Source organism: Sinocyclocheilus anshuiensis, unplaced genomic scaffold (assembly GCF_001515605.1).
Source record: "Sinocyclocheilus anshuiensis isolate Anshui unplaced genomic scaffold, SAMN03320099.WGS_v1.1 scaffold136, whole genome shotgun sequence".
NCBI lineage: Eukaryota > Metazoa > Chordata > Actinopteri > Cypriniformes > Cyprinidae > Sinocyclocheilus > Sinocyclocheilus anshuiensis.
This window is the reverse complement of record NW_015554074.1, coordinates 309,768-325,488: the sequence shown is the minus strand read 5'-3', so window position 1 is coordinate 325,488 and position 15,721 is coordinate 309,768. Positions and strand designations below refer to the sequence as shown.

General features: G+C 37.4%; 1 protein-coding gene across 3 annotated transcripts in view; it reads left to right on the top strand.

Moving 5' to 3' along the window:
- LOC107668887 (Krueppel-like factor 12) overlaps positions 1 to 10,256 on the top strand; it is a 70,624-nt gene extending 60,368 nt beyond the window's left edge. For all 3 annotated transcript variants that reach the window (XM_016460927.1, XM_016460929.1, XM_016460928.1), the window contains 2 exons: positions 7,910 to 8,067; positions 8,722 to 10,256. In XM_016460927.1, the coding sequence (XP_016316413.1) occupies positions 7,910 to 8,067; positions 8,722 to 8,903 (340 nt within the window). In that variant the 3' untranslated portion in view covers positions 8,904 to 10,256. The remainder of the gene's footprint in view (positions 1 to 7,909; positions 8,068 to 8,721) is intronic.
- The last annotated feature ends 5,465 nt before the right edge of the window (positions 10,257 to 15,721 follow it).

Genomic DNA, 15,721 nt, shown 5'->3' with positions numbered 1-15,721 from the left:
TTTATGCACCAAGAGCTTGTAACACTCCAAAGAGAAAGGAAAAATTTAAATCGCATCATATGACCCCTTTAATGGATTGAAGCGTTGGAAATGACCACCTATTACAAGACTTCTGCAAACTGCAACGCATTTCTTTGTAGGCCGTTCTTTGTAATACCGGCTCTTTGGTAACATTAGCTGTCACCTCCCATTCTTGACGACTCAACTCCATGTGTCTTCACTCAGATGAGGTAGTCATCCCATTAAAGACAGTGACATGATCAAAACCAGAAGACTCTCAAGCCTGCAGGCAGTAAAAAACAGACTAGGACTTCTCCCAAAGAGTTTTCCATGAGCCAGCCCCCCTACCAGCACCCTGTCGTCTGCCTGTTATTTAGGCAAATGGTTTGGAAAGTATTCCAGGATTCCTCTGTATGTCAAAGCTTCGCACTCACACCGTGTAAATGTTTCCCTTTGCTCCGAGTGTGCTGTAGATGAACGGTACTAGGACTTTGCCCCCCAGTGCAGCAGAATGCCAAAACACAGTTTAACCAGGTTTACAGGAATGGTGTTATTGGGAGAGCTGCTGCTTTTGGCTGTTTACAGAGAGAGAGAAGGAGAAAGAGGGCATGTGTGCAGCTGTGTTCATTCTAGCATGTGAAATAAGATAACATTGTGGGCAGCGTCGCCACAAGAATAACACCGATAGCACGGCGGACTCAATGGATGAGAACAAATAAGCATTTATCACATCAAAGAAGTGTTTGATGAAGAATATTGTCATTTAATTGGGTCAGTGTTTTTGTACAATAATCCAACCAGAAAATTATAAAGGCTAGGCAATAAAATGCAGTCTACAATGAGACCGGAGCATCTAACAGTAGGAATTATGCCTTGTCTTGTGGGGCAATTTTGTGGCTGCAGAGTTTGGCTGGCACTGTGAGGCCCCGCGGGACTAAAATAACTCCCTCGGCTCATGGACCTGTCAGAGGCCAGTCACAGCCGACCCAAAATGACTCAGTCCTCCACTATAAGACCGTCCTCACCACCAGACGAGCCAATTTAGGAGAGAGTGAACTGCCAGCTCTGCACTTAATTTAAATATCCATGCAGCTAAAGAAGCCCTGTATCACACAGCACGACACTCTGAGCGAGAGGCCAGATGCTGTTATGTGCTGATATCTGGCTTCAAGTTGCTGATATCAGTTGCAGATGAACAGACCAAAAGTCATTGCCCAACTTTTGCATCTCTGAGAGCATCTTGAGTGACAAATGCATCTATATTAGTTGCATTTTGGACAAATGGTTTCTATATTGTGTGTGTTGCATTATCCATGAATCCCTTCATGAAAGGGGCTGTAATATTATTAAAGTGGCCCTGGCAGGTTCTTTTGGGTTCCTTGAGTCACCAGGGCCATTCAGTCAGACAGGTGGGGAATGTGGCTGCACACACACACACACACACACATTTGCACATACAATTTACACACTTTCAGTTCCCGCACAAACTTCAGTAATAAGGATGCATGACCATATTAGTTATCAGCCAATATTAGTATTTTGTTTACTGGTGTGGTCAATTCTGCATATTTATTGACTGATATTGGACACTCACTTCTACAAATTTTAAGATTTTAAAGGGGTCATATGATGCGATTTCAAGAGAAAGGAAAAATTTAAATCGCATCATATGACCCCTTTAATGGATTGAAGCGTTGGAAATGACCACCTATTACAAGACTTCTGCAAACTGCAACGCATTTCTTTGTAGGCCGTTCTTTGTAATACCGGCTCTTTGGTAACATTAGCTGTCACCTCCCATTCTTGACGACTCAACTCCATGTGTCTTCACTCAGATGAGGTAGTCATCCCATTAAAGACAGTGACATGATCAAAACCAGAAGACTCTCAAGCCTGCAGGCAGTAAAAAACAGACTAGGACTTCTCCCAAAGAGTTTTCCATGAGCCAGCCCCCCTACCAGCACCCTGTCGTCTGCCTGTTATTTAGGCAAATGGTTTGGAAAGTATTCCAGGATTCCTCTGTATGTCAAAGCTTCGCACTCACACCGTGTAAATGTTTCCCTTTGCTCCGAGTGTGCTGTAGATGAACGGTACTAGGACTTTGCCCCCCAGTGCAGCAGAATGCCAAAACACAGTTTAACCAGGTTTACAGGAATGGTGTTATTGGGAGAGCTGCTGCTTTTGGCTGTTTACAGAGAGAGAGAAGGAGAAAGAGGGCATGTGTGCAGCTGTGTTCATTCTAGCATGTGAAATAAGATAACATTGTGGGCAGCGTCGCCACAAGAATAACACCGATAGCACGGCGGACTCAATGGATGAGAACAAATAAGCATTTATCACATCAAAGAAGTGTTTGATGAAGAATATTGTCATTTAATTGGGTCAGTGTTTTTGTACAATAATCCAACCAGAAAATTATAAAGGCTAGGCAATAAAATGCAGTCTACAATGAGACCGGAGCATCTAACAGTAGGAATTATGCCTTGTCTTGTGGGGCAATTTTGTGGCTGCAGAGTTTGGCTGGCACTGTGAGGCCCCGCGGGACTAAAATAACTCCCTCGGCTCATGGACCTGTCAGAGGCCAGTCACAGCCGACCCAAAATGACTCAGTCCTCCACTATAAGACCGTCCTCACCACCAGACGAGCCAATTTAGGAGAGAGTGAACTGCCAGCTCTGCACTTAATTTAAATATCCATGCAGCTAAAGAAGCCCTGTATCACACAGCACGACACTCTGAGCGAGAGGCCAGATGCTGTTATGTGCTGATATCTGGCTTCAAGTTGCTGATATCAGTTGCAGATGAACAGACCAAAAGTCATTGCCCAACTTTTGCATCTCTGAGAGCATCTTGAGTGACAAATGCATCTATATTAGTTGCATTTTGGACAAATGGTTTCTATATTGTGTGTGTTGCATTATCCATGAATCCCTTCATGAAAGGGGCTGTAATATTATTAAAGTGGCCCTGGCAGGTTCTTTTGGGTTCCTTGAGTCACCAGGGCCATTCAGTCAGACAGGTGGGGAATGTGGCTGCACACACACACACACACACACATTTGCACATACAATTTACACACTTTCAGTTCCCGCACAAACTTCAGTAATAAGGATGCATGACCATATTAGTTATCAGCCAATATTAGTATTTTGTTTACTGGTGTGGTCAATTCTGCATATTTATTGACTGATATTGGACACTCACTTCTACAAATTTTAAGATTTTAAAGGGGTCATATGATGCGATTTCAAGTTTTCCTTTGTCTTTGGAGTGTTACAAGCTGTTCGTGCATATAAGATCCGTAAAGTTGCAAAGACTAAAGTCTCAAACCCAAAGAGATATTCTTTATAAAAGTTAAGACTCGTCCACACCTTCCTAAAAGCCTCATCCCAATGCCCCCACATGTCTATGTCACAGTGTTGGAAGATTTGCATAACACCGCCCAAATGTTTACGCAAAGAAAGGCGCCATGTCGTGGAGACGCTGTGTGTTTCCAAATACGGTAAGGGATGTAACATTTCCGTCACACGCTTGAGGCATTCGGCCAATCACAACACACTGGACAGCTGGCCAATCAGAGCACACCACACTTTTCAGAGCGATGAGATTTGTAAAAATCAACACGTTTCAGAAAGGCGGGGCAGAGAGGAGCAACAATAATGTACGGTATGTGGAAAATAATGTGTTTTTTTAACCTTAAACTGTGTAAACACATTGCATTACACCAAATACACCAAATAATGCTATTTTCAGCATTGTCATCTAGCACTGATTTAAAATAATAGCTCTATAGAACAACAAAACCCTTAATAGCACTGTTCTTGAATAGCTCTTTCCTACGATAGGGGTCCAATCCCCACCAAAATATAAAATAAGTCCTTTGTAATTAAAAAAAAATAATAATTTATATTATTTATATTCAATATTAGTTTGTATTTAATGTTAGTTTATATTATTTATATTTTATGTAAAACATTGTTATTATAAATAATTTACTATGTAGTACTTATTTAAATAATATTAATCATAAATTTAATAATTTGACTGTATATCATTTTATATTATATTATATTATATTATATTATATTATATTATATTATATTATATTATACAGAACCTAGAGTAGACCTTCAGTGATCTAACCTAATCTCCCTCTGCCTTCTTGGTTCTTCTCTGTCATTCCTCTCTGCATGGACGAGATGCAGGTCTTGTTGTGACAAATGTTTAGGGGAGCGTATCAGAGAACACCCTGAGCCCTGAGCAAATAAGCTTACTTCACTGGTCATTCTGAAGGGAGAGCAGAGACAAAAAGACCAAGAGCTCAATTCGGTCTAATATTAAAATGCTTCAGAACCATTTCAACATACAGAAGAATTCATACATCCCACCCCCTCCACACAAAGACGAAAGCACAAAGCCAGGATGACAGGGTTATGCAGGGTTCACACAAGAGCTGTTTTAAAGGTCTAGCAATCATCTGAGCAGCAGAGCCCCGCACTGTTCTACAGTAGGTGACGGCACTAGCATATGTTACTTTTTGACGAGGAGTAAAAACAGATATGGTTGGATCAGTGGCTGGACCCACCAAAAGGCTTTGATTGAAGTAAAATGTTAAGTAAAAGAGGGGAGAAAAGTGCCAGTGGGGTATGAATTAAAAGTATCATGGTGTCCTCTTTGTGCTGGGGGAAGGGTTGAGCTAGGCAAAATAAGAGATCATCCAACCAGGGGATCTAGAGGACACCCGGTGCCTGTGGACAATAGTGTTGTGAAGGAGATGTGTGAGACCGATGTTTATAGATTGTAGATCTACTAATAATGGATTTAGCTGGTATTGATATCAAACGTGGGCTGATTTTTGATTAATTAGTTAATAGTTTCTAAAACCCATATATTCAGTTTAAATTTCCCCCCACAGAATCCCAATAATAGCCAGTAAAATAAATCGATCAATCAGTAAATACATTTATACACATATACTCAAATGATCAAAAGATTGGGGTCTTTTGGAAATAAAAATTTCCTATATTAAGCAAGCAAAATCACAGTGTAGAGTCTTTTGAACTTTCTGTTCATCAAAGAAACTTGGTAAAAATGTATCACAGTTTCCTCAAAAATATAAAGCAACACAACTCTTTTCAAAGTTGATAGTAATAAGAAATGGTTGGGCACCAAATCAGCATAATACAATAATTTCCAAAGGTTTATGTGACACTGAAGACTGAAGTAATGGCTGTTCAAAATTCTGCTTTGTATCACAGGAATAAATTACGTTTCAAAATATATTAAAATAAAAAGTATATCACAGTTTTAATTTTTTTACTGTATTTTTGATTTAAAAAATTGCAGCCTGGGGAGCATATGAGACTTCTTTCAAAAACATAGATATATATTAGTTTCTCTCATCTGTTTGTGAGCTGTAATTATTTAGTATAAATAATATTTTTTCTAAATAGTATTTACTATTAAATAAATAGTATTTCTTTAGCTAAATTACTACAGCTATATACTGTATAAATAAATATATATATAGATAGATACATTGAATCTTTTATGGTCTGAATCAAAAAAATGATAAACTGGTTGATGTGTACTGGATATGCACATGATAATTTGAGACAAATCTCCCATTTCATTAAGGAGAATAACCATCTGTACCTGTCAGGTGAATCTGTATTTTCAAGTCATTTTCCACGAGTCAGACTACTGTATCACTATTTATGTCAGTGGCGTCCCCTCTGAAATATATCAGACTGTAAACATCCTGTGAGAGTTCGCCGCTGAAAGTCTTTCCACTGTAAATCCTGTCACTCCCTTCATGCTCCCTCACTCCCTCCGAACTCTCCTTCCAACATCAACCCCCTCCATTTTCATCTGCCACCAACTTTCTTTCTCACAGAAACACTCTCTGTAACTCTCTCTCACTCTCTTGTAATTTCTCTGAGAGAAAAAACAAAAAAACAACCTGTTTGGCTCATTGCCTCTTTCTCGGCTTCTCTTTGTCTCCTCTTCTCAATTTCACTTCTAGCCTCCTGGGTCTCTTTCTCGCTCTCTCTTTCACTCTCTGCGTGTGTTTGCTTGAGGCAGCGAGAGAGAGAGTTCAGCCTCATTTCTGACACATTGGCTCATTTCCGCTAGGCCTTCGCTTGGCAGCACACCAACACCAACAGGTGACCCAGGAGCAGGGGAGAAACAGGAAGTGGGCTGCGTGTGGTGGAGACAGTTCACTGGAGGGGTTGTCTGACTCCGTCCCCTCGGCCTTTATTGCCAGGCCCAGCCCATGCCAATCAGCAGAGCAGGGGACATAGAGCTCTTATTACCTTAGAAGGGAAGGCGAGCGAGGACAGTGTAATGTAATTAGGCTCTCCTTTGTCTCTACCTATGGGAGAAATGGAATAGAATGACTCGTATGCTCTCTTGCTTTCAAACACAGCATGTCCTCACACTTACGTGGCTCTATGCTCTTCTCCAACAGTTCAGTGAGCTCATTGGTCGATATGTACAAATCCTCTCAATGAAAGCCAGCTTTACAGTCTGAAAGCAGGCCCACCGTCTGGAGTGGCAATAATTAATTTTCTCACAGCAATCATAACAGACAGCATGTTAGTACTGTACAGTTTTATTCATTTGATCATACAATATTGCGTAATATTAATTGGAATGAGCATGTTAAGACATTCCCTTGGATTTTGCTAACAGCAAACTTACAAGCAACAAATGTCACATCTCTGTAAGAATTATGGCTTGTTTTGTAAGAAAAAAAATGACATGTTTTTGGCCTTAAGTGTTTGCATTGTACCATCAACATGCATCAGGTCTACAGTGCCATCTAGTGATACATAATGAGTAGAACATTACGGACAATATGGGCAAGCAGTCAAATAACTTTTTTTTTCTTTTAACAATCGGTAAAATGTTGGTTAGTGAATGCTTTACTTGTTTCATACAGTTAACACAATTTGAGCACATTTTTTCATAAATTTTAGGGATGGCAGCTTGTGAAAATGTGTGTTGATAGTTGCATCTCATTTAGATTTTTTTTTTTTTACTTTCCTCTCATAGGCTCTGTGAATTGTGGGGACTTTCCATAGACTTCTATTACTTTTATACTGACCAAACGATATTTTCTATCCACTAACCCAACCCTAAATCTACCCCTTTCAGATAACCTGTTTGCATCGTTACACTTTCAGATAAACATCATTTACTATTTTTAATAATTTTTTCCCTCGTGGGGACCGCAGGCAAATTTCAGGTATTACTATCCTTGTGGGGACATTTGGTCATTTGGTGTAGCAAAAACAAGTACACACACACACACACACACACACACACACACAGACAGAGAGAGAGTTTGTGGTCAGTAAGAGTACCATTTTTTATTTATTTTTTATTTGTTTTTAGAAATAGTTTTATTCAGCAAATATGCATTAAATTGATAAAAAATTACACTAAAGACATTTAAGACAGCATATTAGAATGATTTCTGAAGGATCATGTGACACTGAAGACTCTAGTAATGCTTGCTGAAAATTCAGCTTTGCCATCACTGGAGTAAATTAAATTTGATTTGATTTTAAATGATTTTAAATTGTATAAATAATTCACAATATTGCTGTATTTTTGATCAAATATATGCAGTCTTGGTGACCATAAGAGACTTATTTCAAAAGCACTAAAATCTTAACCCACTTTGTGAGGAAAACACATAGTCCAGGTCTTAACTACTGCTTCAAAATGTTGTTGTTTTATATCATGTTACCACATGGTGGCAGCAGTTAGCTTATGTACGTGCTGCTGTCTCAGTTAATTTCTTAGGATGTTGAATAAGGTCAGTTGATAATATTGTAATGCTCTATACTACAGGGTGATTAAAAATCTCTCACTCTCTTTCTCTCTCTCTCTCTCTCAGTTCCATGTCACCATTCAGTATTGAGAGCATTCGACGGCCACAGCCCCCTGAATCTCCAGACTCCAAGAAAAGACGCATCCACAGGTGTGATTTTGCAGGCTGTAATAAAGTTTATACCAAGAGCTCCCATTTAAAGGCACACCGGAGGACACACACAGGTTTGTCAGCACCCAAATACAATCTGTACACCTCGTTTCACTATCACTTCAGTTGAATTTGCAAGTATTGTTTCTGGTTAAAGGAACAGTTCACCCCAAAATAAAATTTGCTGACACACTCAGGCTATCCAAGATGTAGATAATTTTGTTTCTTTATCACAACAGATTTAAAGAAATGTTGCTCAGCAATGGATCTTCTGCAATGAATGGTTACCATCAGAATGAGAGTCCATGACTCAAATCCATTAATTCATGTCTTGTGAAGCAAAAATATTCATTTTTGTAATAAACAAACCCATCATCGAGATCACTATCATAATCTTGCTTTCTCCAATCCAAAAATGGTCACTTTACAAAATGTTACTTGATGAGCTGGAGTCGTATTTTGGATTATTGTGATGTTTTTATCAGCTGTTTAATACTGTCATTCTGACGGCACCCATTCACTGCAGAGGATCCTTTGGTGAGCAAGTGATGTAATGCTAAATTTCTCCAAATCTGTTTTGATGAAGAAACTCATTTACAACTTGAATGGCCAATTTTTCATTTTTGGGTAAACCATTCCTTCAGCCAGTCTTTTACACTTTCCTTAATATTTCCAAAATTACAGTGGTGTTTATTTTGGCTTAAGTATTGGTCCATCATCTCCACCAGGTGAGAAGCCATACAAGTGCACCTGGGACGGCTGCACATGGAAGTTCGCCCGCTCGGACGAGTTGACACGGCATTACCGTAAACACACAGGAGTCAAACCCTTTAAGTGCGGGGACTGCGACCGAAGCTTTTCCCGCTCAGACCATCTGGCCCTGCACCGTCGCAGACACATGCTGGTTTGAAGCCACCCACTCACACGGGAGAGCTGGATCTCCCCCAATAATGTTCAGCTGGGCTGAACCAGCCCCTGAGAGTGAGGATAAAAGAGCAAGGGAAGGAGGAGTATGATGCTTTCCCCACATTTGCAGAGCTAAACAGGGTCCATTCAGGGAGGGAGGAGCCTCATCTACAGGCCTGAAACATTTGGAGTCCAGGATGTTGATTGTCTCATGTCTGTTCAAAGGATTATTTCACTCGGACAGACAGTTTGTTTTCTGATTTTTCCTTTCTGAGTCATCCATGTGGTCTGTTTGAACATGGCTGCTTCTCACTCAACATCTACAATGTAAAGAAATGCAGAGTGGAATGGCTTTATGTGTTGTTCTGACAGATGCAAAAGGGGAGCGTGACCGTGAATGGTGTGCTTGCACAATTTTTGACATTTACGTTTTTGTGGAACATCAAGAGCCAGAAGTATCTGAGAAGGATTAAGCGCATCTTCTAATGATGAAGACTTCGGGCCAGTGATTCCAGAGGTTTCCAAGGTTGCCATTTATAGGTTAACAAACCAGCGAATGAGATTACACAACAAAATGTTCATTTTGGGTCATAATATCTTCTGTTCCTCGCAACTGTTGATTTTAAATGAAACTGATTGAATTCGATTAACAGACAAAGTATAGGTGGGCTTCTGCAGTCTACTCTCCACACATGTCTTAATTTCATCACATTGAGTCACTAATTAGGAAAATATGTGTAAATCTGGATAATGAGGGTCTACTCAGACAGGTAACTCGAGGCAGAAGAGCAATATACTTATTCTGAGCTGGTCTGGTCCTCACCCATATACATGGTCAAAACTTTGGATTTCTACCAGTGCCGCATTGTTTTCTATAATTCAGAAACCTCTTCTATTTCTAGTGGATTTCTAGTGGAGGTGTAGTCTTTCACAACTTTCTAGAATATTATGCTGAGGAAATCTCTTGAATGTCCTCCGTTTTCTTCTCCTTTTGTGAGATTGCTTTTGAACTATGAAGCCTGATGTCAGTTATGGTCAGTACAACAGCACTGTTCAATGAATTTGTTCTTCACTTTGTATTTATGAAGCGGCTTTGCAAACATCTGTATATCCATTTGCTAATTATTTTGATAACACTTCAATTAGTTAATGCATTTGGTAACATTGAACTAACAATGTACATTGCCATTTAGAAGTGTGGGGTCAGTAAGAATTTTAATGTTTTGGAAAAGAATTTTATGTTCACCTGGGCTGCATTTATTTGATCAAAATTATGAATCAGTAATACAATTCAAAGCAACTGTTTTCTCATTTAAATAATCATATATTTACATATTAATATAAAATGTAATTTATTCTTGTAATGGCAAACCTGAATTTACAGCAGCCATTACTCCAGTCTTCAGTGTCACATGATCCTTTAGTGCTCAAGAAACATTTTCTATTAACAGCTGTGCTTAATATTTTTGTGGAAATCATGATACAGTTTGTTTCGGGATTTTTTTTAATGATTAGAAAGTGATTTATTTGAAATAGAAATATTTTGTAACATTATAAATTAATTACTGTCACATTTGATAAATTTAATGCCTCCTTTCTGAAAAAAAGTGTTAATTATAAAAAAAAAAAAAACTTTATGACCCCAAACTTTAGAATGTACAAGCATTTATAATCTAAGTAAATAGTAAATTATAAATATACTATTGTTTTATTCATGATATATTACACTATTCACCTTTGTTCATCATACAGTAATGTTAGTTAACACTTGAAATGTTTAAATGTAGGCTGTTGGTGTACAGTATATAGAAATTAACAGTAGCCCAGGTAAATAAGTGCTGTTAAAGTATTGTTCATGGTTAGGTCATGATACCTAATGCATTAATAATGTTAATGAATCCAACTTTATTGTGAAGTGTTACCAATGTACCAATTTTACAATTTTTCCACCCACATATATTTTAGCATCATTTTAGCATCACAGCAATTGAACAATCTCCAAAGTCACCAGTAGAGGGCAGCCAGTGAGCTGGATTACAAAGGGATCCCTGATAGGCTCTCTTAGTGTTTTTCTTCTCTCTCTCTCTCTTTTTTTAATGCATCCTAATGTTGGAGATGTTAGAAAGTGGTTCAAATATTTACTGAGCCATATCTGTTGATCTTAGAATCTGTTCTAATGTTTATTTAAGAAATTTCTCCTATCTATCTATCTATCTATCTATCTATCTATCTATCTATCTATCTATCTGTCTATCTATCTATCTATCTGTCTATCTATCTGTCTGTCTGTCTGTCTGTCTGTCTGTCGTTCTAGCATTCTACGAGAGATTTCTTAACTCAAACATATACATAAGCACACACTACACTAAGAAAAAAGCAATATGCTGCACTTGTGTGAATTCTTTTACATACTGTACCCAGATAAATTCACTGTATGTTCCACGCTGTGCCGTTCACATTAAGGTAGAGGTTTTCACTAAGATGTCTTAAGTTCTGTTTTTTGTTTTTACAGTTTTTCTCAGTCACTTTGGTGCATTTCTCAAATCTTCCTTAATATTTGCAAAAAAGTATGACGAGAGATTTCTTAACTCAAACATATACATAAGCACACACTACACTAAGAAAAAAGCAATATGCTGCACTTGTGTGAATTCTTTTACATACTGTACCCAGATAAATTCACTGTATGTTCCACGCTGTGCCGTTCACATTAAGGTAGAGGTTTTCACTAAGATGTCTTAAGTTCTGTTTTTTGTTTTTACAGTTTTTCTCAGTCACTTTGGTGCATTTCTCAAATCTTCCTTAATATTTGCAAAAAAGTATGTGCATTTCTCAAAACAATTCGTATAAACAGCACCACACAATAGATTATCTGCAAAAGCCTGTAACTTACTCAAAATCTTTAGTTCATCTCTCAAAAGTAAGTATTTATGTCAATGAACATATCAGTGCCATCAGAATGAAAAGTCCTTGTGTCATTGTTCACAAACAAGATAGTCAAAATGCTTAGTCATGTTGTCAGTATAACAGTGCACTTTTTTAGTATTGCCTGATGTAAACTATGGCAACATTTTGGATGACAGTTACTGTACTACTGAATTGAACAGTATGCCATATGCTTATGTATGCCATATATCCATTTCAAAAGTACAAATTTACACATTACTTTATGTGGGATATTGATTGGAAGAGACTTGATAGAATTCCCAGTTACACTTTTACTAGTTAGTGGTCTGACCAAAAAAACACACATTACAATGTCATTGTGATATAGAAAAGGAAAAAGAAATATGGGCACAAAGATGAAAATAAATCAATTAGAAAGTCCATTGTCAGCATTTGTAACTCTTGTGTTGTCCTCTGTATATACAGTATATGCTTTCCAACTGAAGATTCATGAGATGAACCTTTGAGGTATTTCAGAGAAATGGTTTATCATTGGTTGATCTACACTTTCTTCATTAGTGAAAGTCAAGATTCACTTGCACAATTCATACCAAATTTACAAAAAGTCTAATAATGTGTAAAAAATGTGCTTGACAGTTTATGACAGATGGACCATTTTGCATTTAATGAATTATACGATGAACTAAAGACTAGATGTTTTGAGGGGTAAGACTATTGCACAGAAAACTATATAATACATTTTGAGCAACATGACATTAGCAACTGATAATGCAGGAAACCGCAGATAAATGTACATAATCAATTGCATGAATGTACCAAAGCAATCGCAGCTTGTTCAAAAGAATGAGAAACTGCTTTTATGATGTGTACAAATGACTAGATGATGTGGAAGTTGTACAAGTAGTTTTGAGAATTTCATTTCTGATTTGAGAAATGCACCAAAGCGACTGAGAAAAACTGTAAAGGAGAGCTGTCAGAAGCTGTCAAAGTCTTCTGTCCCTGTGATCCATATGCACTTTAAAGTGGCCACAGAAAGCCTCGTGACCGCTTTTCAGATGATTAGATATACTAGAACTTACATTGACTTTACGGTCTGCCTGTGCATGCAGGGGTGATCAAACATGCTGACTAAATCTACAATCAGTCACAGTTGCTGGGGCATGTAGGGACTTTTCATCACCAACAAAAGGAAACAAAAGTCAAATGCTGTGAAAGGAAACGTATCGATAGAAACATTCATTACTTAGTAACCGTTTGTCCGTTAGAGATGACCAGTCCATTTCTAACATTGTTTGTTTGTTTGTTTATTCTGAAGTATTATGACGCACCATGTTTTATGTTCCTCACTATGTATTTGTGTACACGTGTGTATCCTGTTGTATATGGGCTTGAACATAACATGAGCACCTTGTTTTTATGAAGTATGGAAGTAATTATTTTAAGATAGACGTGACGTTAATCACCAATGTATCTTATCATCATATTCTGTATTTTGAAGCGTGTCTGTAATGTGAGGCACTTCATCTGCATATGACTATTTTCTGTACAAAAAAAATACTTTTAAAGATGTTGTAATATATGTGAAAGTGAAAAGATATTGCTGTTTTACAGGCTGTAAATACCTATTAAAATAGGGATTTTTTAAAAATACAAGGGATTATCTTTATACCTAATATGCAGATTTTTCAGAGACATTCATTCAGCTAATATAATAAAAAAATATTCAACTGTTCAATGTTTGAGAAAAATGAAGGCTTGTCATCTTAAAGGGATACTTCAGCCAAAACAAAATCTGTCATCGTTTATTCACCATCATGTCAGTCCAAACCTGTATGACTTTTTTCTGAGAAACACAAAAGAAGATATTGTGAAGAATTTTGTTTTGACATTTTTAGGACAAAAACAAGTGCTGCTGTGTTCTACAGAAGAAAGAAAGACAGGTTTGGAACGACATGGAGGTGAGTAAATGATGACAGAATTTTCAATTTTTGGCTGAACTGTCCCTGCAAACGCACATGTGGGGCCGGTTTAAGTGAAACCGGTAGCAGTTGCATGCAGTTTTTATGAACAATCAAATCAAATGTTCAGCTCATTACAGTATTCGGGCGGTGCTGCCTCATTTTTTAGCAATTTCAGTGTTTTTATACTGACTCTAAAAATGTGAATAAAGCAAAAACAACCCAAATTAAATGAGCGTTTCCAACACAGTATTCAAGAGTCATGATGAGCAACCAATATACAAGTATAGATACCAGTAAGATTTAATTTCTTAAAAAACAAAAAAAAAGAAAGGGTTGTTTTACTCATTTCTGCATTACTTTCCCTCCCCTTTGGCATTCTTATGTTTTTTGTGGCATAATTTTGTAAAGGCAAACAGGGTCGAAGTTATGCAATAATGACGAGTGCCTAGTATTAAGATTTTCACGGTTTCCCTGGTTTAATAGCACAGACACGACACAAAGATCTGTTCCTTTGAAATGCACTGAGCCTTATGAACCATTTTGAAGCTGTAAGTATCCCGGTTGGTGTTTCTTGAACATTCTTTATGTGTCTCCTATGGAAGCTGCATAAGATTTATATGGTATTACTCACCTATGGAAGGACACAATTGCTTAATTAACAGGACTCTGGTTTACCTCTAACTTTATAAAATCGTGTGAACTTCTCATGCATCCCCAGTTATGGAAATCAAGCAGTCGCAGGAAATATTCTGAATGTTAAGACACTAGTGGTATGGCATAATTCCTCCGTGAACAGCATTTCCCCCCTCGAGTCTCTGTAAAATATTGCCTTTATGTATTTACTTTACTTTCTTTGGAATCAAGTATTTACTCAATGGCCTTTGTTTCTTGTTTTGCTGATATTCCGTAATTATCTTTCTTGTATTTATGTATAGTGTGTGTATTGTAAATATATTCAGAGCTTTTTTCCCCTTTTCGGTTTTAATGTAAAGTGATATTTTACCCTGCTACACTTCAAAGGGATTCCCTTCCCATTGGATCCTGCTGGAGGTTGTCACGTCCCAATCGTTTCAGAGGTTGAAAGTGTTTCAGCTTTATTTTGCTTCTCCAGAAGTTGTCTAAATATTCTGTGCTTTTTGCTATTCTCTGTATTTTCTTTTCTTTCTTTTTTTTTCCAGAAGATTTGAGCTGTGAATTGAAATTGAGGTTACACATTATACTTGTTTGATAATCTAATCGGAGGCATGGAAGTTAATAAACTTGCATTTTGTATGGAACATATTGGCATGTATACTTATTCACGTTTACTTGATTAGTGTTTTTGCCCCATGGATTCCCATGAGAATTTTTATTTTTGGATTTGAGTAACAACGCTAGTTCCTAACAAGCTAGTAAGTACTAAAGCTACCACATTAAATAATTGACATCATGAAAGCTCTAGAAATACACTATCATTCAAAAGTTGTGTTTTCTTTTTTATTATTTTTTATTAAATTTTTATAAAGAAGTTAATCCCTTTCAGCGCTCAGCCAGGGCATATTACACTCTTAAAAATAAAGGTGCTTCACGATGCCATAGAAGAACCTTTTTGTCTAAATGGTTCAATAAAGAACCTTTAACATAGGAAGAACCTTTCTGTTTGACAAAAGGTTCTTTGTGGCGAAAGAAGGTTCTTCAGATTATAAAAAGGTAAGAAAGAGATGGTTCTTTAAAGAACCTTTGACTGAATGGTTCTTTGTGGAACCAAAAATGGTTCTTCTATGGCATCGCTTGAAGAACCTTTTGAAGCACCTTTATTTTTAAGAGTACATTGATCAAAAATGACAGGCATTTATAATGTTACAAAATATTTAAAATAAATGCTGTTCTTTTAAGCTTTCTATTCCAAGTATCCCGAAACAAAAATGTATTATGGTTTTCACAGAAATGTTAAGCAGCACAACTGTTTTCAGCA